This window comes from Oenanthe melanoleuca, chromosome 7, assembly GCF_029582105.1.
Source record: "Oenanthe melanoleuca isolate GR-GAL-2019-014 chromosome 7, OMel1.0, whole genome shotgun sequence".
Lineage (NCBI taxonomy): Eukaryota > Metazoa > Chordata > Aves > Passeriformes > Muscicapidae > Oenanthe > Oenanthe melanoleuca.
The window spans coordinates 19,033,856-19,061,194 of NC_079341.1; the positions used below are offsets into that span (position 1 = coordinate 19,033,856).

The 27,339-nt window shown below is 34.8% G+C and overlaps 1 protein-coding gene across 12 annotated transcripts in view; it reads left to right on the forward strand.

Moving 5' to 3' along the window:
* Window positions 1–597: 597 nt before the first annotated feature.
* Window positions 598–27,339, forward strand: part of LOC130255472 (sodium channel protein type 2 subunit alpha-like) — a 42,421-nt gene continuing 15,679 nt past the window's right edge. For 2 of the 12 annotated variants that reach the window (XM_056496195.1, XM_056496192.1), the window contains exons 1-16: window positions 598–914; window positions 2,609–2,743; window positions 4,033–4,109; window positions 4,979–5,107; window positions 5,746–5,837; window positions 6,690–6,926; window positions 8,667–8,730; window positions 9,970–10,111; window positions 10,922–11,128; window positions 11,867–12,157; window positions 12,783–13,130; window positions 14,656–14,788; window positions 15,608–15,846; window positions 17,629–17,802; window positions 18,683–19,039; window positions 20,878–21,330. In XM_056496195.1, the coding sequence (XP_056352170.1) occupies window positions 642–914; window positions 2,609–2,743; window positions 4,033–4,109; window positions 4,979–5,107; window positions 5,746–5,837; window positions 6,690–6,926; window positions 8,667–8,730; window positions 9,970–10,111; window positions 10,922–11,128; window positions 11,867–12,157; window positions 12,783–13,130; window positions 14,656–14,788; window positions 15,608–15,846; window positions 17,629–17,802; window positions 18,683–19,039; window positions 20,878–21,330 (3,351 nt within the window). In that variant the 5' untranslated portion in view covers window positions 598–641. Of the gene's footprint in view, window positions 915–2,608; window positions 2,744–4,019; window positions 4,110–4,978; window positions 5,108–5,554; window positions 5,647–5,745; window positions 5,838–6,689; window positions 6,927–8,666; window positions 8,731–9,969; window positions 10,112–10,921; window positions 11,145–11,866; window positions 12,158–12,782; window positions 13,164–14,655; window positions 14,789–15,607; window positions 15,847–17,628; window positions 17,803–18,682; window positions 19,040–20,877; window positions 21,331–27,339 lie in introns of all 12 variants that reach the window. The other 10 variants (XM_056496190.1, XM_056496198.1, XM_056496189.1 and 7 more) reach the window with 10 other exon arrangements.

Genomic DNA, 27,339 nt, shown 5'->3' on the forward strand with positions numbered 1-27,339 from the left:
CCTGTGAATATGGCTTTAAATATACAATGTGTTTTTATAGTACCTAATAGTATAATGTAAACATTAGTTTGGCAATCATAGTATAAGCCACCAGATGGAGTAATTTTGCCATCAGAAATTGGGAGTAATAAAAGTAGAATGTTTTTTCTTCCTGCTTTTGTAATAGAAATGCAAGGTTTTTTATGGTGGTGTTCTAAAAATGTATAAATCTGTATGTTAGAGGTTGTAGTACTGCAGTACTTAGCTGTGCTAAAACATTTTTTACTTTTTCCCAATAAGATAACTTAATGTTAGGCTAGGGAAAGTGAGAACGTTTTTCCTTGTTTTGTTGTTGTGAGGTATTAACCTGAGTTAAACTGCAAGAAAATTTCATCTCTCCTTTTTTTCTTTCATTTTTTTTTTTTTCTTCTTCTATCTCTTTGCCATGAGTAGCTATTAAATATCTGACTGTGAATTGAAATAAATCTTGCTACAAGGCTTTATAAAGAGAAAAGAGGCAGATGCTGACTATACCAGAAGCTTCTATTTCGGGATTTTGTTGGTGGTGTGACCTACTGTTTCTTCTTTCTTTTTCCTACATGTCTTCCTAGGATCTTCTTGCACAAGAACCTAAAAGCATTTAACATCTACAGAATGAAAAGATGGCACGGGCAATGCTGGTACCACCAGGACCTGACAGCTTCTTCTATTTCACCGAAGAATCCCTTGCAGCTATTGAAAAACGTATTGCTGATGAAAAATTTCATTGTCACCCAGAGGAGCCTACAGATGATGCTGGTCATGAAGAAAATAGTCCAGAGCCAAATAATGACTTAGAGGCAGGAAAGACACTGCCATTTATTTATGGTGATATTCCTCCAGGAATGGTGTCTGAACCCCTGGAGGACCTGGATCCATATTATATTAATAAAAAAGTAAGTGTTTTGTATTAAGAATGTAGTTAGAGCATTCCTGCTTAACTGTAACCTGATAAATGCTCTGCTGGGGAGTTAGTCAGAAGCAGTGTTTGAAAGCATTATGCTGTGGGCACTATCATGTCAATTATTATGATTTCACTATAAGACAACTGTAATTCTTGCTTAAGTTGCCTTCTTTTAAAAAGAGAGGGCACTTTTCTTTCAATGTCTAATGTTATGGCATTTTAGTTAATGGATTTTGTATTAGATGTCCTGTAATCTCCAGATCTGATTTAATGCTGAACCATTTGAAAACTTCACATCTCTCTGACTACTCTCTGGATTTTTTTTTTAAGAAACATGATACCTGAGATCTAGTTCATTACAGAAGTCTTTAGACAAAAGTGATCATTCAGTCATATGACAGAACAATCACTGTCAAACATTCCTGATAACATCATAAAAATATTTGTTTAACAAAATTTTTAAAAATAATGCAAGTGCTAAACCAATCTTTGTGTTTTGGTATTTGGTCTATGTTATAGGCCCAATATAGACCTGAAGACAAAATCTAAATTGATATATACTCATTCAATTTCATTTATAGATGATATTTTCATGATTCATGTATAATGATAAAAAAGGAAGAAAAGAGCTAGGTGTTTATTGTGGCAAGCACAGATGAAACAAAGTTATTTTTATATAGGCATGTGAAGTGAAATGATGTCAAGAAAGAAGAAAACTCTGAGTTTGCATTAAACTGGCAGTACAAAATTAGCAGCCACTGGTTATTTTATTGTGTAATCAATAAAATGCTTCTTGAATTAAAAACATAGAATGGGTTCTTGACATTAAGTACTGGATAAGCAACAAAATAGTATCTTATAGGATAAGAATTTAACCAAAGAGCTGTATTATATCTGTAATAAGCAGCCTAATTAAAGCAGGTTTTTTCCTAGTATAAAATGTTGAAGACTAATAATTAGATACAGATTTTTTTAGGTATTTTAGTTCTTGTTCTCTTAACTTCACAAACACTATTGATAAATGACCTATTTATTTTACAGTTAAAATGTTATTGGAAAACAGAAATATTCAGTGTTATAACTTGCTTATATCTGGATATTAGGTTTTGGTAGAATAATCATTAAATATAGATTGAATTAAGGTTTCATTAGATGATATTTTTGTTGTGTCTCCTAATCAAAAATGGTTACATTGATGATACTAGTGATAGCTGCACAAGCAATTAAGGCAATAAAGCCAAGGATTTTAAAGGTCAAGGATGTCTCACTCCAAGAGCAGTTTTAACATGCTGAAATGGTTAAATGGTTCCTTGCGAAGTCTCAAAAATGGTTACTTAGGTGCTTTGTTTTGCACTGCCAGCTTTGTTCTGAAATGTAAGTAAAAGAGCTGAATTAAATTTAAGTGTAAAAAGTCACAGTTTTAATTGTAGTTCTAATGTAATTACTTAATCCTAGAAAATGAAATCTGAAATGCAGATTTTAAGAGCACAGAGACAAAGAATGCGTGATCTAGTATTTTCATTGCTCATGTGAAAATTTGGAATCTGTTATTTCCTTCCATAGCTCTAGTGAAAATATATTTGGCTACTTAAATGTAAGCAACCTCTATTATGGCAAGGTTGCTAAAATGTGTCCTTAATTTCCTAACCCCACTACCCCCCTGCCCTTTTTGTCTATTTTTTAAAGACATTTATAGTACTGGATGGAGCGAAGACAATCCACAGGTTCAGTGCCACACCTGCCTTGTACCTTTTATCTCCTTTCAATATCACTAGAAGACTAGCTATTAAGATTTTGGTTCATTCATATCCTTTTCAAGTGGTTTGTTAAAAATACTGATTAATATTGCTAATGTTAACACTAGGAGTTTTGATTTAGTGTTTGAATGTGTTCCTGCCTTTAATTCTTTCAAAATCAATCTGAGCTAAGATTAGTCACTTAACCCACTGATTAAATTCAGAAGAAGTCTTTAGTGGAGTTCCATAAGGTGCAGTATTGAACCCAACCCTGTCTAAAATCTTTATGGATGATCTGGATGAAGGGAGTGAGTGTACCCTTGGCAAATCTGTGGATTTTGTGGATCACCAAGTTTAGTCAGAGTGTCAATCTGCTGGAGGGTAGGAAAGTCCTGCAGAGGGATCTGGGCAGGCTGGATTTGATGGGCCAGACCAAGAGCCATGAGGTTCAACATGACCAAGTGCTGGGTCCTGCACGTTGGCCACAACAGCCCCATACAGTGCTGCAGGCTGGGGGCAGAGGGGCTGGAAAGCAGCACAATGGGAAAGGACCTGGCAGTGCTGGTTGAACACAAGCCAGTGTGTGCCCAGATGGCCAAGAAAGCCAAGGGCATCCTGGCCTGGATCAGGAATAGCGTGACCAGCAAGGCCAGGACAATGACTGTCCCCCTGTACTTGGCTCTGGTGTCCAGCGCACACCTTGAGCGCTGGATCCCTCAGTTCAGAAGGACATTGAGGTGCTGGAGTGTGTCCAGAGAGGGGCAGCAAAGTTGGTGAAGGGTCTAGAGAGTGAGTCCTGTGACGAGCAGCTGAGGGAGCTGGAGGTGTTTAGCCTGGAGAAGAGGAGGCTTGGAGGGACCTTACTGCTCTCTACAACTCTCTGGAAGGAGCGTGTAACCAGGTGGGGCTCAGCCTTTGACCCAGTAACCAGCAAAAGGACAAGAGGAAATGGCCTCAAGCTGCACCAGGGAAGTTCAGGTTGGACATCAGGAGGAATTTCTTCACAAAAAGGGTTTTCAAGCATTGGAAGGGAGTTCCCGGGGAAGTGGTAGAGTCAATATCCCTGGAGGTGTTCAGGAAATGACTGGATGTGGCACATAGTGCCATGGTCTAGTTGACAAGTGAAGAGTCGAATGTTGGACTGGGTGACCTTAGTGGTCTTTTCCAACCTAAAGTTATTCTGTGATAGGTGTATAACCATCATTCATGTGAAATAGCTTATTATTTATGACATTGCCAGTGATTGTAAACCGATTTGTATCATACATGTTGTCAGGATTCGAAGTCTTGGTCAATTCCTTATATTTTGTGTTACTCAAATTCAACTTTTAAGAGGGGTATGTTCCTTAACTACGGTCAACATGGTTCAACAAGGTCATTATGCTCACTATTTTGGCAAATTGTGTATTTATGACATGGAGGAATCTCCCAGAATGGGCGAAGAATGTAGAGTAAGTATTCTTAAATAGGCTATTAATTTTTAAAGTGCTTTCAAAATGAAAAGCAAATTCAGAGCTAGACCATGCAGTTTTACTTACTTGTGTGCTACCAGTATTCTCCTTTTTCCTGCTTGGAGTTTGATCCTAGCTGCAACCCAAAGCACCTGAGTCCTTCAAGATCTGCAAAGGAAAGAAGCTGTGACATTGTTAACCTTTTTCTCTGAACAAATGATGATACTTTTCCTCACAGTGTTTGTGCAAGCAGTGTTTTCATGCATTCTCCCTCTTGAGCTGTTCTTTATCATTAAAAAGAAAAAAAAAAAAAAAGAAAAGAAAAAAAAAAGAAAATAGTCTTTCAACCCAAAACTACTGCTTTTCCATGTGGAAGTTGCTTTCTGTAGCCCTTCTGAAACACCTTCATTTTGTGTAGCAAAATCTAATTATGGGACACGCCCACTCTTTAAAGAAAATACCTCTGCTGAGGATTATTATCATTCTTAAGTCTAACTCATCAGCTATAAAGTACCTTCAGTAAATACTAGGTTTCACTTACCCATGAACTTTATTTCTCGTGTGGCAACCATGCTCAAATGTTATTTGAACTAAAATACTTTTTCATATTATTAATGATTATTATTACTGCTAAAATTTAAAAAATCTTATGTGCTAGAAAATGCAAAAATATTTTTCAGACAAAATCAAGAAGTATAATCCTATTATCTCACAAAAGAATGATGGGAAAACAGTCATACTTTATATGAGTTTATGACTGCTGTTCAGTGCATGTACTGATTACTGGATTTGATTTATTTTCCTGTATGCTCATAATGTATCACTGAACTACACAACAGTCTAACTTTTGCTTGCATGTTTTCTCATAGGTACACTTTCACTGGAATTTATACTTTTGAATTTCTAGTAAAAGTCTTTGCAAGAGGCTTCTGTATAAATGATTTTACTTGCCTTCGTGACCCCTGGAACTGGCTTGATTTTGTTGTCATTTCCTTTGCGTAAGTATATAATATTTTTCAAGTAAAGTAACAGAAATATTTTTGAGCCTGTAGTAGTTTGTTTGACTTCTATCAGTTCATAAGAAATTAATTGTAGCTGAGTTGTGTTTCAAGTTTTTCCACTTGAATATTTTATGCTAATGTAGCACATAGCAGAATAAGTAGACTGTTCCACAGTACAGAAGATACCACTAAATAATCAATTTAAAATAGGATTTTAAAAACAAAAGCAGGTTTTATTTTAAATTTGCAGTTAATGGAAAATCTTAGGGGTGAATTTCTTAGTGAAAACTTAATTGAAATGGTAAAATATGAATGCAAGTCTTTCATTTAAACTTACTCCTTTAGAAAAAAATAAAATAAAAAAAAAGGATTTCTGGATTTCAGGTCCAGGTAAGTAATATAAGCTCTGCCTCAATTCTGAATAACTGTGATTTAATTCTACAGGTATATAACAGAATTTGTAAACCTAGGCAATCTTTCAGCTCTTCGAACTTTCAGAGTATTGAGAGCTTTGAAAACTATTTCTGTAATTCCAGGTAAGAAGTAACTGTGTAAAATAGTAGACGCTGTACATCACCTCTGTTTAATTTTGTGTGTGCTGTCATTGTGTTTGTGTGTGGAATCCCTCACTACAGATATGTGACAGAGTTTGTGGACCTGGGCAATGTCTCAGCGTTGAGAACATTCAGAGTTCTCCGAGTTTTGAAAACAGTGTCAGTCATTCCAGGTGAGAGCGAGGTTAAACACTGAGGCTGACTGAAAATGCACAGAAGCTGAACTCTAGTTTATAACAGAAACATCCAGGTTTTTTCATAATTTCAATTTCAATTCCTTTTCTAATTCTCTAAAACAGTCAGCCTCAGAGTTTAATAGTCATTTGCATGAAGAACTCATTTATATGGCCTGTATATTCCTCCATTTAATCATGTGAAATTTTCTCTCCCACATTAAGGATCAAAATCAAGTCTTTTTAATGTGAATGTTACTTATATGTATTTGTGAAACAGATTTGGGATTGAAAATTTTAGTGTTTTGTAAAAGTTGAAACCCTGACAGAGGAATAAGATAACAATGAGTAGCATGGAGATTGCATGATGTAATCATTGGCTTATGATGCCTATCTTCACCAAACCCCACGTCCAACAGAAGACAATGCATTAGAATGCAGACATTAAAATTACTACTGAAATAAAATTGTGGTCTCTTTTTGTTTTCTGTTATAGAACCAAATGTTGTCTATTGAAATAGAATACAGGCAAAGGTTTGGAGCAAGAGGCATCAAAAAGAAAATAAAATTAACTATTTTCTTTAGATGTATGTGTTTAGAGAGCATGAATTGAAAGCTCTTGATTTGAAGAGCAGGTGCTTTGGAATGAATGCCATTCATTCCTATTCATATTTCCAAATTACTTTTCAGGAATGATGAAACTTACTGGTAGATTTTCCTTTGAAAAATGCTTTAAGACTCTTTTTTTTTGAAGCTGTGCATGGTATTTACTAGTGTGTTGGAGACATTTACATTGCATTTTAGCTTAGTTAAATATTAAATATTATTGTAAAGATCTGCCTCTGTTTGCAGGCTTGAAGACTATTGTTGGAGCCTTAATTCAGTCAGTGAAGAAGCTCTCGGATGTGATGATCCTGACTGTGTTTTGCCTGAGCGTATTTGCGCTGATAGGGCTGCAGCTGTTTATGGGCAACTTGAAGAATAAATGCCTGTTCTGGCCATCAGTAAATTCAACAGCTTTTAAAAAATACGTAGTTCCATACTTTAATGGTACAGAATTTGATTGGACAGCGTACATTAATGAAGAAAGTAAGAAATAGTGTTGTAACTTGCTTGTAATTTTTTGGTCTATAAACCAACACAATCGCAAAATAATTGTTTTATACTGCAGACTAAAGATTAAAAAAAAAAAGCAATTAAAGTGGATGTCAAAGAATAGGAATTTGTATATATTACATCCCAAACTCATACTGACGTGATTCCTCTTTCCCTTAACTGCACTTAGAAATGTATGCAGAGGCTTAGGTTAGTTTTAGAATCACGAAATCATACAGGTTGGACAGGATCTTCACAGTCCAGACCAGATGTTCAGCTGCAAGTCCAGTTAGAGCAGACTGCTCAATCCCTTGTTCCAGTCAAATTTTTAGTATCTCTAGGGATTGAGATGCCACAGCTTCTTGTGGGCAGTGTGTGCCAGCATCAGTCTCACAGAAACTTTCTTGGATATCGGTTCAGAATTTCCCATGCTCAGACTTTTATTAGTCACCTCTTATCTTTCTGGAGTGCATTTCTGAGATGAGTCAGGCTCCATCTCCATAACAGGTCTTTCAGAGTGAAGATCTTCACACATCCTTCTGTCCCTGCCTGCTCCATTTTATCAGTGTCTGCTTGCCCTGTGGTGCCAAACCTGGACACTCTGGGTATACTCTACTGAGTGCAGAGCTGGGGCTGCAGGCGCTTCCCTTGCTCTGTGAGCTGCTCTTCTGTTCCTGCAGCCCTGGAGGCTGCTGCTGTTTAGGTGCCAGGGCACACTGCTGACACCTTCTCTTGGCTCTCTGTCCAGCCAAATTCCCAGTGCATTTTCTGCAGAGCTGTTGTCAGACAGTCAGTTCCCAGCCTGTATCACTGCAAAGGGCTCCTGCTTCCCAGATAACACAGCTGCGTCTGTCTTTGCTGAATTGTGTGTCTCCTGTCAGCCTATTTCTCCAGTTTGCTTAGGTGTCACTGAATGGGGGCTACCCTCACTCTTACAAACTTCTTCCCTAAATCAGTATTTTATTTATATGGATTTTATTTTGCCTTTTAAGAACAGCACAATTTTTATCATTAATTACATATATTTCTCTTTTTCTGAAGGCTACCACCTTATGATTAAAATAACAATTCTGTAAAGTTGTTTATAGTGCAGCAGCTGTAGGAACATTGTAATTAGAACACCTGTCTTCTTTTTAAATGCTGCCTTAATGTTTTCCCAGGATGTGAAATAGTCACAGGATGTACTGCTTAATGTGCTCTGGCTTCAAAGTTGCCAGAAAGCCATTATAAATGTTCCATTTAAAAGGAGTTAGGCTTTATCTGATTACAATCTACTTACTGAATGAGTTTTAAGTTTTGTATTTTCTATCTCTTATCTATTTTGGAAGGGTATTCAGTGTGCAGTGACTCAAGAAAAGAATATGCAATTCATGTTCTAATCATTGTTCTAGGATTGTATTTTTGCAATGTATTTTTATTTTGTTACCCAGAGAGGTTGTGGATGCCCCATCCCTGGAAGTGTTCAAGGACAGGTTGTATGGGGCCCTGATCTATTAAGTGGCATTCCTGCCCATGGCAGGGGTTTTGGAAACAGATGATCTTTGAGGTCACTTCCAACCCAAGAAATTATATGATTCTGCCAGCATTTGAACATACTGTTGGGAAAACATTGATGGGAGATTATGAATATCCAAAATATGATGACTTGAACATAAGTTCATCCTCACAAAAAAACCAAAAAACACCTTTCATTTGTAAACATATTACTTCTTTTTTGTTTTTGTTTTTTTTTAGGTCATTTCTATCGTCCAGGAGGAGCAAAGGATTTTTTGCTTTGTGGCAATAGCACAGATGCAGGGTAAGGTACCCTAAAAATGACGTACTATCTGTCTAAGCAACATGTAAAAAATATAAATCTAAACTTAAAAAAGCTAATTTAGTTACCTAATGTCACAGTCAATAATAATATGGTCATGGTTCCTAGTAGCTAGACACTTGAATGAATAAAAATGTTAAATGACAAAATACTTTGCTGGAAATTTGTTTGAAAAGCTCATGTGTAACTAGAAAATTCCACTTGGCAGGTGGATCTTGTGTTATCAATGACTTAAGAACATTATCATAGGTCCCCTGCAATTTCTGAATCCTAAAACAGGCATGGAGCACTGAGATTTATAACCAGATTTAAGGAAGACATCTTCAGGTTCCTCTGTCTGGCAGCTACATTTATGGCAGTGTCTTGCTCTCTTTCTGTGACAATTTTTTTGTAACAAAATGAAATAATTCTGTGTGCTTATGAATTATCAGTCCATCCCTTAGTTTTGGTTAGTTATAGCTTTAAAAGCCACATATTCAAATTATTTTTGTAAACATTTAACTTATATATGTAACTTTGAGATAATTTTGTGTACTTGTGTAAATGCTTATCAAATAGACACACAGACATGAAAAGAAATCTTCATAGTGTTTTTCTATAGTGGTCTTGGGGACAAGAGCCTCCTCTGTCCTAACTGAAGCAGTGTGCTTACACTTGATATCAAGACTGCATCACCTACTCTCAAAACCAATAGGAAAAATTTCACAAGATAAAACGATCTGTATGCTGGTTATTTCTCTTGACAAATTGGTAGAATTTGTTAGTGATGTTCACTGAGGTGAGGAAGCCAAAAGATCTGGTATGCTAACCTCACTGACAGACAAAATTCAGCATAAAATATATGTACTGGCTGTCTTTTTCCTGTGTGGAAGTATTCACCTGTTGAAATCTTTGTGTTCAGTTAATGTAGTATTTTGATTGAAGAAATATCTGCAGAGGTAATATCAAACTTTTGATAATAAACTTTATTTTGTTTAAAATTATGAAAGAAGATAGAAGGAAATATTGTCATTACTTATTTGCTCTCTCTGGATTATTCTTTAAAGAACAGACTTTTAATTTCCTCACTAATTTTTGAATTGTTTTAAGCCATAAATAGCAGCGCCCTCCACAGATGAAGCTTCATATGAAGCTCGAGAAACAATAATTTTAAAAAAAAAGTGTTGTATGAAATTTGTGTATGGATTGTTTTGCCTTTTTCTCTTTTTTCCCCTCTCCTAGTAAATGCCCAGAAGAGTTTATCTGTGTGAAAGCTGGTAAAAACCCTAACTATGGATATACTAGCTTTGACACATTCAGCTGGGCTTTCTTGTCACTGTTCCGACTGATGACACAGGACTATTGGGAAAATCTTTATCAGTTGGTGAGTATGTGTTAAAAATTGTGGTTAGTGTGTTACTGGCCCCAAATCAATCACAGAAAGGCCATTCTTATTTATATTACATACCATTCTATTGTTAGCCATTAAAATTTACCAAAGGAAGCAATTCAGTTGCAAAACTAGGCAGACACAGACACAGTACAGAATCTCACATGATTTCTGAAGAGGCACAAGAGATGTTTTTTGATCCTTAGTTTAATTTTTTTGGTGCATGTTTCATTTTGTGCCTTATGATAAATGTCAATCTATTGAGTTTAAATTCTAAAAAGACTTAATGGCAGCAAAATCTAGTTTCAATACTCTTAGTCCTATTTTTCATGACTTAGAATGCATGACGTGATATAAATTAACTTTCTTACAGTAGGTTTTCATTATATGGTGTGTGTGAATGTGTTAATTATAATAGATACTATCTCTTAGTTATCTAATCTGTTGTGCCATTTTTAATTCATTTGGTTATTTCAAAGGAAAAGCATGCTAATACATAGTAAGCATGTAAGCCTCCAACCTGGGATATGTGAATTCCATTAATAACTCTGTTCCCATGTACTTTTGAAGATTATTAGGCATTGAAAGAGTTTTGTTGCAAAGCAGCATGATCCTTTGGCGTGCTTTTCACATACAAGAATGCTCTGTTCTGATTACTTTGTAATTCAGAAAAATTGTATGATTTTACTACAGAAGGAAACAACAGAGTATTAGTTTTGCACTTTTCAAAGTCATTAATGCTTGTAAACTGCAGAACTGATGCATTTCTTCACCATCTGGTTGTTTTCTCTTCTCCTCCTATAGACACTACGAGCTGTTGGCAAATCATACATGATATTTTTTGTTGTGGTGATTTTTCTGGGTTCCTTCTATTTGATTAACTTGATTTTGGCTGTGGTGGCCATGGCCTATGAAGAGCAAAACCAGGCAACTATTGTTGAAGCAGAGCAGAGGGAGGCAGACATTAAGCTGACACTTGAACAACTGCGGAAGCAGCAAGAAGAAGCTCAGGTATTTTCTAACAAGAGTCTGGGCCTTAGTGTGTTCCTTTGCATGCTATTTATTAAAACAAATAATTAAATTCACATGAAATTCTTTAACATACCTTGCAAGTACTTCAGACTGCTTTTTCTATGCCACTTTATTGGAGTCTTTTAATCATATAATATCTAAAGTATTAATGAATTTCTGAACTGAGAACAAAGAGTAGTCTCTAATATAATAAATCTCTCTTATCTTGGAGTAGCATCTAGTAAACTGTAATGATGATTTTCCAAATTCTCATCTTAGAAAAAATTTCAATACTTTTCAAGCCTTGATTAGCATGTAACGTATTTTCATCTATAAATTTCTTACTGATTTTTGCTATTTGTGCTGCTACCAGTGAGTGGAAGACTGGAAGCAGCTTAAGGAAGCTATTCACAATAAAATTTAGAATTAGTTTACTAAATTAATACAGACTGAAATGTGGCTTCATTTAGCTCTTTTGTTTCCTGTTATTAATACATGTATTAATTTTCAAATATTTTCTAATGAACTTTGTGGCTGTAGTTGATGTGGGCTGACTCCATGATATGGAAGCTAAGTAGAACTCCGTTCATACTACAGAATTTCATTTGTAGTTTTGCACGAATCCAACTATGCGCTTTACTAGAAATAATTTGATACAAATCCTATGTACAAGGGCTATATCCTTCTTTAAAAATGGTGTGATTTATAAAGCATCTTGTTAAATAATTGCTGTGGCAGGCAATAGCAGCAGCTGCAGTAGAGATGACTGAGTACAGCTGTGAAAGTGGGAATGCTGCACCCTCAGATAGTTCTTCAGATGCATCCAAACTTAGCTCAAAAAGTGCCAAAGAAAGGAGAAATAGAAGGAAGAAAAGAAGGCAGAGAGAGCTCTCTGGAGAAGAGGATGACATGAAGGATGAAAAGCTTCCAAAATCTGAATCAGATGGCAGTATCAAAAGGAAAAGTTTCCGTTTTTCTTTTGATGGGAACAGACTAACTTATGGGAAGCCATTTACATCACCTCACCAGGTACTGTGAGTAATGCAATTTTCATTTTTGGAATTTGTGATTACTATCATATCTAACAAACTTCACTGCAACTTTGCAATGTAAGGCAACAAAGGAAAAATAATGCAGCCTTCTCTTCAATACCAACTTACTGTGGTATTATTTTCTGGAGTGTACCTTAAAAAGGTGTTTTGTTCTCTCTCATTATAACACGCACAGCAGCATTGCAATTTCCTAGTTAATGTGAATTAGAAATACCTTCTTAATTCATAAAGCTAAGTTTAAGTATAATGTATGAATTTAAAAGACTAAAGTTATTGGTATCTTTTAATGTAATGCATGATCTATGTGGGTCACTGGAGCTTGTGGAAATTTTGTTTTTTCTCTTTAAAGCAGAGATTGAAACTACTATGGCTTTATACATATTTTTTTTCTCTCCAGTTACTGTTTTGCTTACACTGTAAATTTCCCCATTCAGTTGACTTTCATCTCTAATGCATCTTTGAGATCAGCCTGAGGCAGTGTATTAAAGATAACACAGACAAATTCCTGGGGAATATAACTTATTATTGTTTTTCTTATAAATAGACATGAATTTTGTATACTTATAATTTTCACACCGTCATTTTTTATGTTTCCTTTGCAGTCTTCGCTGAGTGTTCATGGCTCCCTGTTTTCTCCCAGGCCTAGTAGCAGAACAAGTCTTTTCAGTTTTATAGACGATGGAAGAGAGAAAGGGTCTGAGAATGACTTTGCTGACGATGAGCACAGCATGTTTGAGGATACCTCGAGCAGAAGAGGCTCTCTGTTTGTGCCGCGCAGGCACGGCGAACGGCGCAGCAGTAACATTAGCCAGGCCAGTAGGTCATCCAGAAGGCTGATAGCCTTCCCAGTGAATGGGAAGATGCACAGCTCTGTGGATTGCAATGGAGTGGTTTCCTTGGTGGATGGACCGCCAGGCCTGTTGTCTCCTACTGGACAGCTTCTGCCAGAGGTGATAATAGATAAACCAGCGACTGATGGCAATGTACGAACGTTATAAATTACTCCAGGTTTCATGGCTTTCTTTATTGCATAGACAATGCTTCAACAAAATTACTGCTTTGAAAATAAACAGGAAGTTGTGAATGCTTTTGCAGATCTTCCTGTAATGAAATGGGTTTGAAGTGATTCAGTCAAAAGTGAGAGGCTGAAGCATGAAAGAGAACAAAGTAGTATGTTACCTGCAAAGCAAGGATATTCATACGTCTGCTTAATGAATCAGATTAGTAATGTTCCATTGCTAAATCTGTTTTAGAGCCCAAAATAGGATGTTCAACTCTAAGCTTCCTGTACATTATTAGATTATTTCATTTTTTTTTTCTTTATGATTTAGCCTCCTTTTAAGTGTATTTTCTGATCCTCTGTCAGTAATATGCTGGTTCTGATTTTCTCCCTTGTTCAGACATTTAGTGTTGTGCAAATATAGCATAGTCTTTAGGATTATGTTGACATTTTAAAAGCATTTTTTCCTCCTGGTTTTCAAAGATTATCTGAATTGCTCACTGTGTAGGATCAGGGTATTAAAACAAAACAAAACAAAACAACCCAAACCAGCAAAATATATTAATTCTGCTCGATTTTTCCTTTTCCCTCAGTCTGCTTTAGGAATGGAGCAGAGACATCTGCGTGTTTTTCCAGAAAATGTTATTTTAATGAAACAGAAATTTCTATATGGGCCAAAGCACCTGAAAGTACATCAGCCAGCTTCCTTGCAGTTATCAGCAAGAAGCCAAGCAGTTATACTCTTCTTGCAGTTTATTATACTTTTATTTTCATGCATTTATTTAATGTACTGAAAAAATCTACCCATCCTTATGCATTCAAAACTTCTTCCTGACGGAAGTGTGCTCAATACTACAGTTATAAAACAGCTTTCGTTTTTAAAATTAAAATCATGTAAAACTAGTATTCATTTTGGGGATCAGTTAAGTCAGACCTATGCTGTTTCTCCAGTTGAAATTCATAAAATAAATCGATGTTGATGATGATTCCATTTAGAAAATATAATTTAAATAAATTTTGAGTGAGTATAGAGATCAAGACTGATTTTTAAAACTTACTTTTATGGAAGAGTTGTTGCTGCAGAATCTTCCTAGCATTAGTCATTTGTTAGAAGTATCTCGTGAATGAACTAGTTTAGAATGGAAATATTCGTGGAGAAAGTATGGAACCAGGAATTTTTTTTACAGAAGTTCTGCAGATCTTGCTTTGTTTTCTTGGCTGTAGAAGTCTCCAGAATTTCTTGGTGTCTAAAGTGGAGTAATGTTATTTTAGTATAATGCTGTGGAAATATGGGAACTAAGTATCCAAATGTTTTTCTTAATGTTTTAAACGTGTTAATAGCATTAGGAAGTGTATAATGAAAATAGTAATTAGCAAAAACGTCACAGTATTTCTAAAGTTGAATTTAATTTTCACACTTTTTTTCCTTTTTCTTTTCTTTTTTTTTTTTTTTTTTTTTTTTTTTTTTTAAATAGAGCACTACCACAGAAATAGAAACAAAAAACAGACGTACAAGTTCGTATCAAATACCAATGGAGTTGCTGGAGGATCCTGATTTAAGGGAAAGGGCCATGAGTCTAGCTGATGTTATCACAAATAGAATGGAAGGTGTGTTATAACTGTACATACTTGAACTTTCTTGGCATAGTCTTAGACTTGCTTAAAGGTATTACAGCACAGTGCAAATATAGAAGAAAAGAAACATGTAGCCATTGCAAATACATAAACTGAATAACAGGGAAAAAAATGCATGTATATAGTGAAAAAAGAAAGGAAGAAATCTGATAAGCAGGCTGATGTAAAAAACTCATTCTAATTAAAATGAGTAATATGTATGTTTTATGCTAGTTATTCATGCTTAGCAATGCAGTTATTGGAAGAAATACCTTGTGATACATTTTCCACTAACTATACCCTAAAAATATTGGAGAAAATTAAAGGCCAGGCTTTAGTTAATAAGGGGAAGAAAATTTCTACAAAGATTACTTGGAATAGTGGAATGACTAGTGAAAATGAACATGAACAAAACTTTTCAAAGCCCTATTCAGGCTAAAATTAATGTTATTTTTTCCCGAAAATAAGTACTTTGACATTTAAGAGGACTTTGAAGTTGAAAGTTTTACTGAAAAAAGATCCCTAATCAGAAACATTGTGTTTATGGCTTTTTGGTTTTTTTTAATAAGATTGTATATTATTAAAAATAGACAAGTTTTAAAATTATTTGCTCAGAACACTTGGGGGTTTTCTATTTGTCTTCAAATACCTTTTGTGTCAGAAACAATAAATTAAGTTCCTGGAAATCTAAGGATGTTCCTCCAAGTGTCCTTAGTGGCTCCAGGTATGAAGATTAAAACCTGAAAAAGCAGATAAAAAATTATCTTCACTTTTTCCAAAACTTGTTCACTATAAATTTCTCTTTTTCTCCAGAACTTGAAGGATCCAGAAAAAAATGTCCACCTTGCTGGGATAAGTTTGCCCACACTTTCTTAATTTGGGCGTGTTGTGAGCCCTGGTTGAAAGTAAAGAGTGTAGTTGAATTCATTGTAATGGATCCATTTGTCGATCTGGCTGTCACTGTTTGCATAGTTTTAAACACACTATTTATGGCCATGGAACATTATCCAATGACTGATCAATTTGCTGCTGTACTTACAATAGGAAATCTGGTAAGTCCTTCAGTCTATACAATTTTGTACAGTTGAAACTGCTTTTATTATTGTTATTGTCATTTCATAAAATAAGTGTTAAAGTTTTAATTGTACTTAATGTAGTCTAAAAATACCATTTGGAACATGTTGTATATAAGAGTCTTTGAGAGATGTTGTCTCTTAAAGTTTATTTCTATATTAAAACTTCTTCAATAGAGTTTCCAACAGCCAGAGTTGGAATTACATGAAACTGAAATAAATCTGACATGCTTTTGTTTAGTATTACAAAAATAAGTAGGAGCCAAATTAGATCCTTTTTAGTGTAGGTAGCATTGATAACACAAAAAGAGCTGAATGCTATTTTGCATTATTATTTCTCACTGCTATTTCTATGTGTTGATTTTTGTATTTCCTTGAAGACCATTTATTTTATTGGACCATATCAATTTGGGAAGCGAAGAATGTGTGACTTATTCTAAGAGTATCTGTTGATACAGATGGGTTTGTTGCTTAGTGGACAGTCTGTGAATTGGGCTTGCTGAGGTAGCTTTGTTTGGTTTGTAACAGCAATAATACAGATATGTTATACTTCATAACCTGTGCTTATTCTAAGTGCTTATTCTGATGGTTAGGATCTAGAAAAATAATAAAACAATTTGGATATTAGAATTTGTGAAATTTTAATTCATGTTGGTAACGTACTCAGAGTTAAGGACCATGTTGAGGTATCAGCATTTAAATTGTGTACTGATATTTTTAGCCAATACACATATAGTTCAGTGTTTTCACCTTAACCTGAAATGACAGATTATCTGTAGAAGATGAGCACCTCATGTTGCTGTTTAAAATATATACAGGATGTCTTTGAGGAAAAGATAGGGAAGACAAATAGGTGAGGATCAATAACTCTTTCAGAGGGCTCTCCTGTGATCGTGTCTGTGTTTTACACAGGAAAATCCCATTTCTACCTTTCCTATGTAATGGAGTCATTTAGTATGTGTGAGTATAAGTGTTCCATCATGCCAAGAATTTCTGTGTGCTCCCAGTCAGCCAATATGCTACTATGACATTGGTATAGTTTCAGCAGTTGCCTTCTTCCTTTTTGGACTCTGTAGCTCTACATTTTAAAGGCTGTAAAATGCTCCTGATTTTTTCAGCTTTTTTTTTCGTCTTTCTTGTAAAATTTAGTAATTTATGTAGTTTTTTAGGTACTGGTGATCATATATTTACAGTAAATACAATGAGTTTATTTCAGATGCGTTGTTTGCCTTCTGCTTCAGAAGATACCAGAGGCATTCAGAGTGTTAGAAATGAGTTTTACTTATGCAAGCCTTGGCAAACTTGACCTTTTTTTGGCAGTTAGAGAAGATAAGCTTTCTTGTGAGTTCTTCTATAGACTTCATTAATAGTATTGATCAGTCCAATTTATGACCAATTCATGTTTTTCCATACACCTATGTTAAAGCAGTTTTTATTCAGACAAGAGAGAGTGTAATGTCCTGCTGGGCAAAGTTCTTTTAATTATGGCAGATATGAGGAGCAAACTGGAGGCCTGTTAGGAATAGCTTATTCTTCAGTAGACACTAAATTTATCTTAGCTTTAACTGATGTTACACATTTATGCTACAGCTCGTTTTGATGTTGGCACTTAACTTCTCTGTGGGGTTCAGCTTGTGGTAATTTTACTTAGTGACATCCTGATGTAAGAGGCATGTTACTTCTTACATCAGTTGTTCCTTATCTGCTGGTTCAACTTAGTCATATTCATCCATAAAATAACAACAAAATTTTTTTCTTCAGGTTTTTACTGGAATTTTTGCAGCAGAAATGGTTCTCAAGATAATTGCCATGCATCCTTTTAATTATTTCCAAGTTGGCTGGAATATTTTTGATAGTTTTATAGTTACTCTTAGTTTGGTGGAACTCTTTTTGTCAAACGTGGATGGATTATCCGTTCTCCGATCATTCCGACTGGTAAATAATACATCTGCATTAATTAATGAATTCTGTTTGTATTTCAACTCTATTCATATAAATGAGACACTTTTTAGCATTAGGTATACTTTTTAGTAAGTGACACAGGTTATCTCTGCAGGCATGTTTTAAAAATTATTTATCATTGAATGCTATGTGCATTTTATTGTTCAGAAGCAAATAATCTTTCAAGGGAAAGCTGTAATTTTATTGTAATTTTTTAAATATGAATGGTAAAGCTCAGTGAAATGTACAATTTGTTTAGTGTATACTGAAAAGTGGAAAACATTTGTAGTCTTGTTGACCTTCATATCTGGAAATAACAAGAAGGCTAGAGGTGTTCTTTTAAAATGTAGGAATTATGAAATTCATGAGTTTAATAAATTTTAAGAAGGTTGATTTTTTCTTATCCCATTTGCAAAAAAAAAAAAAAAAAATCTTGATTTTATTAGAAAAATATTTTTGTTTTTACATGTAATGTCCAAGGTGTATAACGTCTTCAGAATCCACTGTCTGAACAAATACAACCAGTGAGCTGTTTCATTCATGTGGAAAAGAACTAGTGTGCTAAAATAACAAAACCCAAAAAACTAAAAAACAAACAAAAACAAAGAAAAAAAACCAAACAAAAAACCTGCCAACCCCTCCCCCCCCAAAAAAAAACAACCAAAAAAAAAAAAAAGGCAGAAAAAAAGAGAAAGACTAAAATTTATTAAGTTTTAAAAGTGTGGGTTTCATGAAACGCTGTGAAGGTTATTGGAATCATGTTGAAGTTTTTTCTTTTTGCTGTTGCTGAGAGTCACAAGTTTGTAATATGTTGTCATCTCTATTACATTTTTGTAACTACTGCAAATAATACCTGTATATTTTCTTTTTCCAGTTGCGAGTTTTCAAATTGGCAAAATCTTGGCCAACCCTAAATATGCTGATTAAGATTATTGGCAACTCAGTGGGGGCTCTGGGGAACCTGACCCTGGTGCTGGCCATCATTGTGTTCATTTTCGCTGTGGTTGGGATGCAGCTGTTTGGGAAAAGGTACAAGGAATGTGTCTGCAAGATCTCCAGTGACTGTGAACTTCCTCGCTGGCACATGCACGACTTTTTCCACTCTTTCCTGATTGTATTCCGAGTGCTGTGTGGAGAATGGATAGAAACAATGTGGGACTGCATGGAGGTTGCAGACCAAGCCATGTGCCTTATTGTTTTCATGATGGTCATGGTGATTGGAAACCTAGTGGTATGTAGCCAAAATAATTTTAAAATTTAGAATATGAAAGGTAAGAGAACCAGTAATAAATTATACTAGTATTGTTAAATGTGATTTTTAAATATGATTTTTATTGCTTTGGGTTTGTTATGAGTTTGAGTTTTCAAATGGTGTTTTCTATTAGATTTCTGATTCTATCTAGAGTCCTCAACTTGGAGGATGAGCCCCCTCAGGGATCTGGAGTGCAGTTCAGAGGATGTGGATGGGAGTGTGCAGCACCAGGTGTTCAGGGTATTGTGGACGGCTCCTGGTTACCTAGAGAGGGGGAGAAGAGCAAAGGCACCCCCAGTGCTGGACTTCCAGGATGAAAGTTTCCTGTTTGCAGAAGAGGATAGAGCAGGGCCTTTCCTCCCTAACCAATTCAGTCATTGCTTCCAATCATGCATAGGGATGTTACTGGGCCTTTTTAAAAAACTTTTTCTGATCTCTCCTGTCCAAATGACTGCTATTGCATTCTTAAGACTCATTAAGAAATGTGTGCCATTTTGAGACCTGCTTGCTGCACAGCCAGCATTTTATTCAAATGGAGTAAGAAAACTTGAATTAGAAGGAAGTTGTTATGCAGAAAAAGACCTAAATTCAATTACTTCAGGTTTTCTTTTGCTTCTTCACTTTTTTGCTTCCTAAGTGTCTTCTGCAGATACTTCTGCTGTGGCCTGTATTATATCTGCTTTTTTCTTTTTCAGAGGAGAACATCAGTTTGGTACTGGTTTGCATGAGTATAAATTTCTCTTTTTATGTATAAGACATTGTTTAGCTCACCAGTATTTAAGACATTAATTGCTCCGCCTATTGCTCTGCTTTTCTCATTCCCTCTGTTATTCAACATCTCTGCTATAAACAACTGTCAGTAGCAGAAGAGATTTTAAATTAGCCATCCTGGAAGTATTCTTTAGGAATAAAATTTCTGAGAGGAATAAGGTAAATATCTTTAAACCAAGCTAGCACTGCTCCTAGTTGCACAGCCACTTGTTTCAGGATTTTCTATAAATCTATTGTCTTATAATGAAGAGAATTGTGAAGTTATTTGATTAAACTCCATGAGTAGTTTTCTGAAACAGAAGATTGAACTTTGTGGAATGAGATATCCACCTATGTGAATATTTTCACAGTGTTTTACTATATTCTGATATTATTCCATATCTCTAGAAAGACTTCTTACATGAGCAGACATCCCTGCTGTATGTTCAGGGCTGATTTCTCCGTTTGTCTTTCTGTGTTCGCAACACATTTTTGTGTCTTGTCTTCCAAGCCGATAGAAGAGCTGATTTGAAGATTTTAAGAGCTGGTACTCTGCTGCTTTGGCATTTGAGTTCCTGGTAACCTCTGGGCTTTTATAACCGATCAATGTTCTCTGTTTTGTCTTGCTGTGGGAAAAGGATGACTTGGGGGTTAAAAGACAGGGTGCTTTCATCACTTTTTAAGTCACATACAGAAAAGTATTTTTGTGAGTTTGGACCAGCACATAGAAAATGTGTTTTCTGCACAGGTCAGAGTGCTGCAATTTGCCAGAAAAGTAAACATGTTGAATCTGTTCAGACAGTACCAAAGAATCATTAATTTCTGACCTTCTACAAACATAAGCAATGTAAAGCCACAAAATCCCCACTCTTGAGGTGTAGGGAAGGTATTGTGCTCAAATTGCATTTGCATTTTAGTTACTGTGTACTTTCATAAGTGTAAACTGTAAATGAAAATACAAAGCCTGTTTTCATAATGGGTTCATAAGAGGCATATGAATGATAAATGGAAAAAAATCAACTCTGTTGTCTTTGCTTTGTTTTTTTTTTTTTTTTTTTTTTAATTAGGTATTGAATCTTTTTCTGGCCTTGTTGCTGAGCTCGTTTAGTTCAGACAACCTTACTGCTACAGACAATGATAATGAAATGAACAACTTGCAGATTGCTGTTGCAAGAATTCAGAAGGGAATAGATCATGTGAAGAAAAAAGCAGGTGAATGTGTCCGAAAGTCTTGTTTGGGAAAACAAGCTGCTGTAAATCAAAGAACAGCAACAGATCAGTTGCGTGATGAGAGAAAGTATGGCATTTCCAACTGTACCACCACTGAACTAATGATAGATGCAAATTATGGAAAAAATGAAAATGGAATGGCCACTCTTATAGGTGGAAATGATTATGCATCATTCATAAACAACCCAAGCCTTACTGTTACAGTACCAATAGCTGTTGGAGAATCTGATTTTGAGCATCTGAATACAGAAGAGTTTAGCAGTGACTCAGATTTGGATGAAAGCAAGGAGGTAAAATTTAAATATTTTATATTTTAGATGAATTAATTATACCAACTGTATTGTTTCATAGTGTAATTCTTCCTGCTTAGCGATGCAAAGCAATTGCAACTCAAGATTCTTGGACTGTACAGAGAGTGATTAATCTGAAGTGGGAAAGTGGAGTTTTAGAGAGTAGGAAATCCTGGAAGAACTGTATAAATTTATGTGAACCCATTCATGAAGATGTTTGAAAAGCAAACTACCAAATTGTTAGTTGGATAGAGAAATTAGTATATATGTACAGAATAAACAGTGTCAAAAGACTGGATTTTTTTTATAATTGTAATGGTTCTGTGAACTACAAATGTAAGCAAACTTCTATTTAAAATATTAGAGAATAGATTAATGAAAATATTAATACTCTTTAAGAAAACTCAGCAGTACTTTTACTGGATAAACTTAACAGAGGTGCTGACTCAGGCTAATGAGAGTAGTAACAATGGTTTTCATGTTCTGAAATCAAAATGATGGGTGAAAGCCAAGGGAGCAATGTTTGTATTATAAGGTGAATGTATCAACTAAAAACTCAAGAAAAAAATAATTACTGAATTAAAAAATATTAATTTCTTCCTTGTTTTTGTGAGTTTTAAGATGCTTCTAAGACAACTGCCTGATTTTAAACTGGGTCAGCTCTAGGACTGTAGTCATTTGTCAGCAGCTTCAGTCTGAGGGGAAAAGCAAACTCATGGATTTCGGCAGGATTTTCAAAGATGGTAAAAATTCAGATTGCAATCTGTGGCTCGAGCAGATGTGTCTGGTATCACCACCGCTGGCACCTGAAGACACGAGGATGTAAATAGAATATCATCACTTGTGCAGATAGCTGTGCTCCAGTCTGGATTGCTTTGTCTAGAATTGGGGTTTGGTGTTTTTTTGGTTTTTTTTTTAATTTTGTTTTGGGTTTTGTTTTTTTTTTTTTTGTGTGTGGTTGGTTTTTGGGCATTCAGTTGATGAGTCTGAGATATTTTTGATGGATTGTGGGCTTTTTAGGTTTTCAGGTGTTTTATTTTGATCTGGCTATTAATTTGCCAGAATTACTTCCAAAGTTTAGAAAATACATTTTTTCCAGCAAAGTGTAGCAAAATTAAATTTAGAAAGGTGTAGGAAGGTACTCTTTAGGTGTTTCTTTTATTGCAGAGTACAGTGTTTAGTAATATTACACTTTTTGTTGTTATTTCAGTAGCTTGTCTCCTGATCCTTGATTTGTTCCATCTACTTTTTTGAGATTGTGTTACTGCAGATGTTAAATTGACCACTCATAGATTACTAAGAGACTTCTTTTAGGCAAAGCAAACAGTATTATTAACCTGTTTAAAATATTAAGTGCTCTATGTAATGAAGCTACAGTGTTTGCTGAATAGCTACTATGACTTTTACATATTATTAACGTGATTGAAGATGACTGGATTTCTTAGTGTTTTATTAAAACTTGGTTTTGTGGAAGGAATATTTAATGAATCTGAGTAGTTTAACTTTAAATCTACCACTTGCCTGGAAATTAGCTCTCAGTTGAAGACACCTATTCTTCAGTACTTTATATTTTAGAATTGAGTGACAAAATCTGTGCCTCCTTATCTCTGATATTCAGGATTATATATAAGCACTAGGTGTTTATAAGATACTTTTATGTAGTATCAATTTTGACTTGCTCAGATTTGGAAAACTGGCTGAGAATTGGCAACTACAGAAGATACATAAACTAACAAAACCCCCAGATTTCATATGCATATGTTCATAGTCAGTAGGGAAATTGTCTTCCATCTTGTAGATTAATTCAGCTCTTTCTTTCAGACTTCCCCTTTAAACGGAGCAGTTTGTGTTGGAGTTGTTACATAGCTACATTATTTGATGAATCTGTGAGAAGGCATTGCTAAGATGTGAGATCAGATTTATACCAGAAGACAAATTGAGGAATTTAAAATTTTATTGCAAAGCATGAGGTTTTGTTTTTGATTGCTATGTCGGCTACAATCCATAATGCACCTTGAACTGTTTGCATTTTTTTTAATCATTCAGTTAAATATTTAAAGGTGCTGGGAAAATTTCTTAAGGAGGAGTTTCCGTTTTTAACATGGTATGATTTACTTTTTGTTTTGCCTGCAGCTTTTTTTCTGAAAGAAAGGACCTAGATGTATCCTATTTAGCATCTAGTGAAGACCAGGAATAACATTGAAAATTAAATGCAAGGAGAAATCTATTTCTGTTATTTTAAATGTCTAGTTAATGCCACTTAAAGGATACTTAAAGCTGGAATACACATAGTGTGGGTGTATCTGTAAGTCTTTTTTGTTTGGGCCTTTCTTTTTCTTATGTTTTTTTTTTTTTTTTCTGGAGGAGGAAGGTGAAGGATTTTTGGTGGTGGTTTGGTTTTTTGTTTGGGGGGTGTTATTATGTTCATGCCCAAGTCCAGTATACATCTATGAACTTCAGATATCTTGCTAATCTTACCTCTTCCATTATATATTTGGATATGCTTAAAACTCTAATCCACACCTAAAAATTGTATGTTTTGCAAATGTGTGATGTATCTAGAAAACACATATTTTACGTAAGGAGGAATCCACGCTTCTGTTTCCAGTACTCAAACAATCTCAAGGGTACCATATTTTAATTTCATTGCGTACCATTCTTCTCACAGGAGTAAAATCAAGCTGGATCAGTCAAGACTGGTGCTTTTAAACCAGGCAGAGCAACGTGTCAGCATGTTTACACAGGTTACCTAAACAAATCATACATATTTGATCACTTCTGAGATTGATTGGCCTGCATGCTACTCAGCTCCAGTCTCTTGTCCCCATATGTTGCAATGTAGTGGGAACATGTGCAGCCACTCTGTAAGCTGAGTCCCATGACTCACATCACAGCATGACTGAGGGCAACCCAACACGTTCTTCTCTCCCTGTTACATCTTTGGTATTTTCTGTACTATTTCTGTGGCATAACCTGCATGCTTTGTAAGTTGTATTATTGTTAACTGAATTGTTAAGCATCAGCACTTTTCAAGATTAAAAGAGGTTAACAACCTATGATTTTATGGAAATGGAAAGGTTGTCCTCACTTGATGTTTTCTGTTCATCTGTTGTACCATGTTTTTAGCTGTCATGTAATTATGAACATTTTCTGATCATGTTCATTTGACAAATGCCTCTTTAATACTACATATATACAGTTACTTGTATGCTAAAATGTTTATATCTTTGATATAAATTGTTTTTTGTTTGTTCACACTGTTTTTGTAATTCACATTTCAGTTTTCCCATATAAGAGAAGCTAAAATACAGGATGAAAGATACACTCCTAGGAACAATCAAATGTATTTTTTTATACATATGCATAGTTCCTTTGAATATGGATGTAATGATTTAGTTATATTTTAGTCATGATGTTTATATATGTCTGCAAGGTTGGAATATAGGGTATAATTTATGTGAGTTTAGATCTTCATCAGAAATAATTGTTTCTTTGTGAACTTAATTCAGTTGCTTTATTTTTATAAAGACAAACATAAAACATTAATCGAAATTTCTATGCAGGTGACTAAATAAATCTGGATGGCTTAAAACTATATAAATAAGGTTGCTCAAACAAGAAAGAAATATAAAATAGGGAAACTCGGGATAACGATAAAATTAAAACAATTTTTAAAAAGACAAAACAGGAACTACTACACTTCCAAACCTCTAAATTCAGAAACTCTAGAACCATAAAACTCACAAAATTTTTTATTTAGCTTAATCATACCAAGCTATGCATTTCTTATTCCTGATGATCTCTTCTCAGTAGTTTGACAGTTGCTCTCTTTACCATTTAGAGATCATTGAGGCAATGCTTTTGCAAATAAAAATTTTGTTTGTGTGGTTTTGTTGTGGAATGTTGCATTATATTCCACGTGTTCTTTTTCACTGTATTACATATTGGAAGTACATAGGTTTCCCTTTTCTGTCCAAGGGGACGGTAAACTGTTCAGAAGCAGAGGATAAGTATCTTTCTAGGGATTTTTGGAAGCTATTTTCAAAAAGGCACTTCAGCAGGGAAGAGTAGAATGTAGTAATATCCCGTCCTGGTGGTCCCAGGTATGAGGGGATGAGTCTTATTTGATGGATATTGATTATGTGACACTGCTCCTAACTCAAGCTTCTGCTTGCATGAGTCTGGTCAAGCACAGAGCAGCATGCAAACCAGTAACCTGGAGCTTCCAATTATTTGACTGAAAGATACACAAGCCTTTTTCATTTGGATGTCACTTTGTCGCACTTTCCCTTCCCTGAATAATAAGCCAGTGCTTTAATACATATGTGTGCCAATTTTTTTTAAGTTGATCTATTCTGTGCTTTGTTTACATACAATGTGGCCTTCTTACCTCTGTTTAGTAAACTGAGCAGCAGCTAAGGTTCTGGAAGTTGAAGGATGAACATTTCTGCCTTTCCTAAAAGCTGTCTTCCTGGAGTGATTCCCCAGATCAGTTAGATTTCTGCAAAGAATTCTGTTATAAATAGCAAAGAAACTAGATTTCTAATTTTTAATTAGAGGGAGAAACTCTTCTAGGCATATTGATTTTTACGATCACTTTTGTTGTTTGATACCTGCATCTCAGTGAAAAGTATGAGCCCCTCACATAAAAAAGAGAATCAATGTTTAATTAAATCTGTATCTCTTCAAGCAATAGGATTATACTCTACACCATCTGTAGAAGAAAGAGGAAACCAGACTACCTGGTTTATATCAAAGTAGTTCATGGAAACTCTAGTTTTATTTCTAGAGTAAAGAAAATTGCCTTTTGTAATTAAAAATAAATTTTAAAAAGCTCTAATCTCTGATTCTTCTACCATGACTTATATGAAATATACAACTTCATGTTTTAAACACATTGATTCTTTTCAGTTCCTTTTGTGTTTGTAGTTGTTCATCTTTTATACTTTTATTTGAATTAATGTCATCTGCTCAAATGGTGTACTAAGCTTACAGTTCAAATTACTCAGGCTACTTCACATTGCTTTGAATTTTACTAGTAATATGACACAAAATTACTTTTTTCTTTAAAAAGTATGTAATTTTAAATGAAAAACTTGGCTTATTTAATTAAATAGTTTACTCACCACCACTGCAACATTTTGCAATATATATGCCATGTCATGGAATGATGAAAGCAGCATAATAATAGAATTGTGGAGGGCATATTCTGCTATCCCTGGGTTCAGTAGGAGTAATGATAGGAAAAGTTGTTGTGAATATTGCTATTTTGAAATTACATTACTAAAAAAGAAAAGTAAACATGAGTAATAATGGGGGTTCTATTCCAGATAATCAGTTTGTAAAGTAATGGCAAAGTAGGCAATATAATAAAACCATTTTTAATAAAAGTTAATGCAGGATACTGGGTTACTTACTGTTTTCATATTGTCTGTCTTCTTTTGCAAATATAACAAATTGTTTAATACCAAAAATAATTTTGTCCTTTCACATTTTACAACTGAGGTCTAAATACAACTTGATTGGATAGTAACTTGTCTGCATTTGTCTCTTAAATGTCTCTTAATCATAAAAAACTAAATTAGTAGAGGTGGTGTTGATTTGACAAAACCGAGGCTGTTTTGTAAGGCGTGCTTACATCATTCCCTACAGACACTTACTTGTGTGACTTCATTACTGATGTGATATACTTCTTTATAATAACATTGTAAAATGGCAGAGAATGCTGTGACCAAAACTACTCTGATTTAGTTTGGTACTCATACTTAAGTGTACAGGACATCACATCTTCCCTTAAAATCTCCAGATCTCTGCAAAACACAGGCTGATTACAAAATAATGTATTAAGGCTTATCCTTGTATTGGATGGGAAGTTTTGTGTGCGTGTGTGTTTGTTTGTTTGTTTTTATGCTTGGGGATCATTTTAATAATGTGACCTATGTAATATTAATTATTTTTTTAAAATCCCCAAAATTATTTCTGGGTGTTGACTGTACAGGTATGTGTACC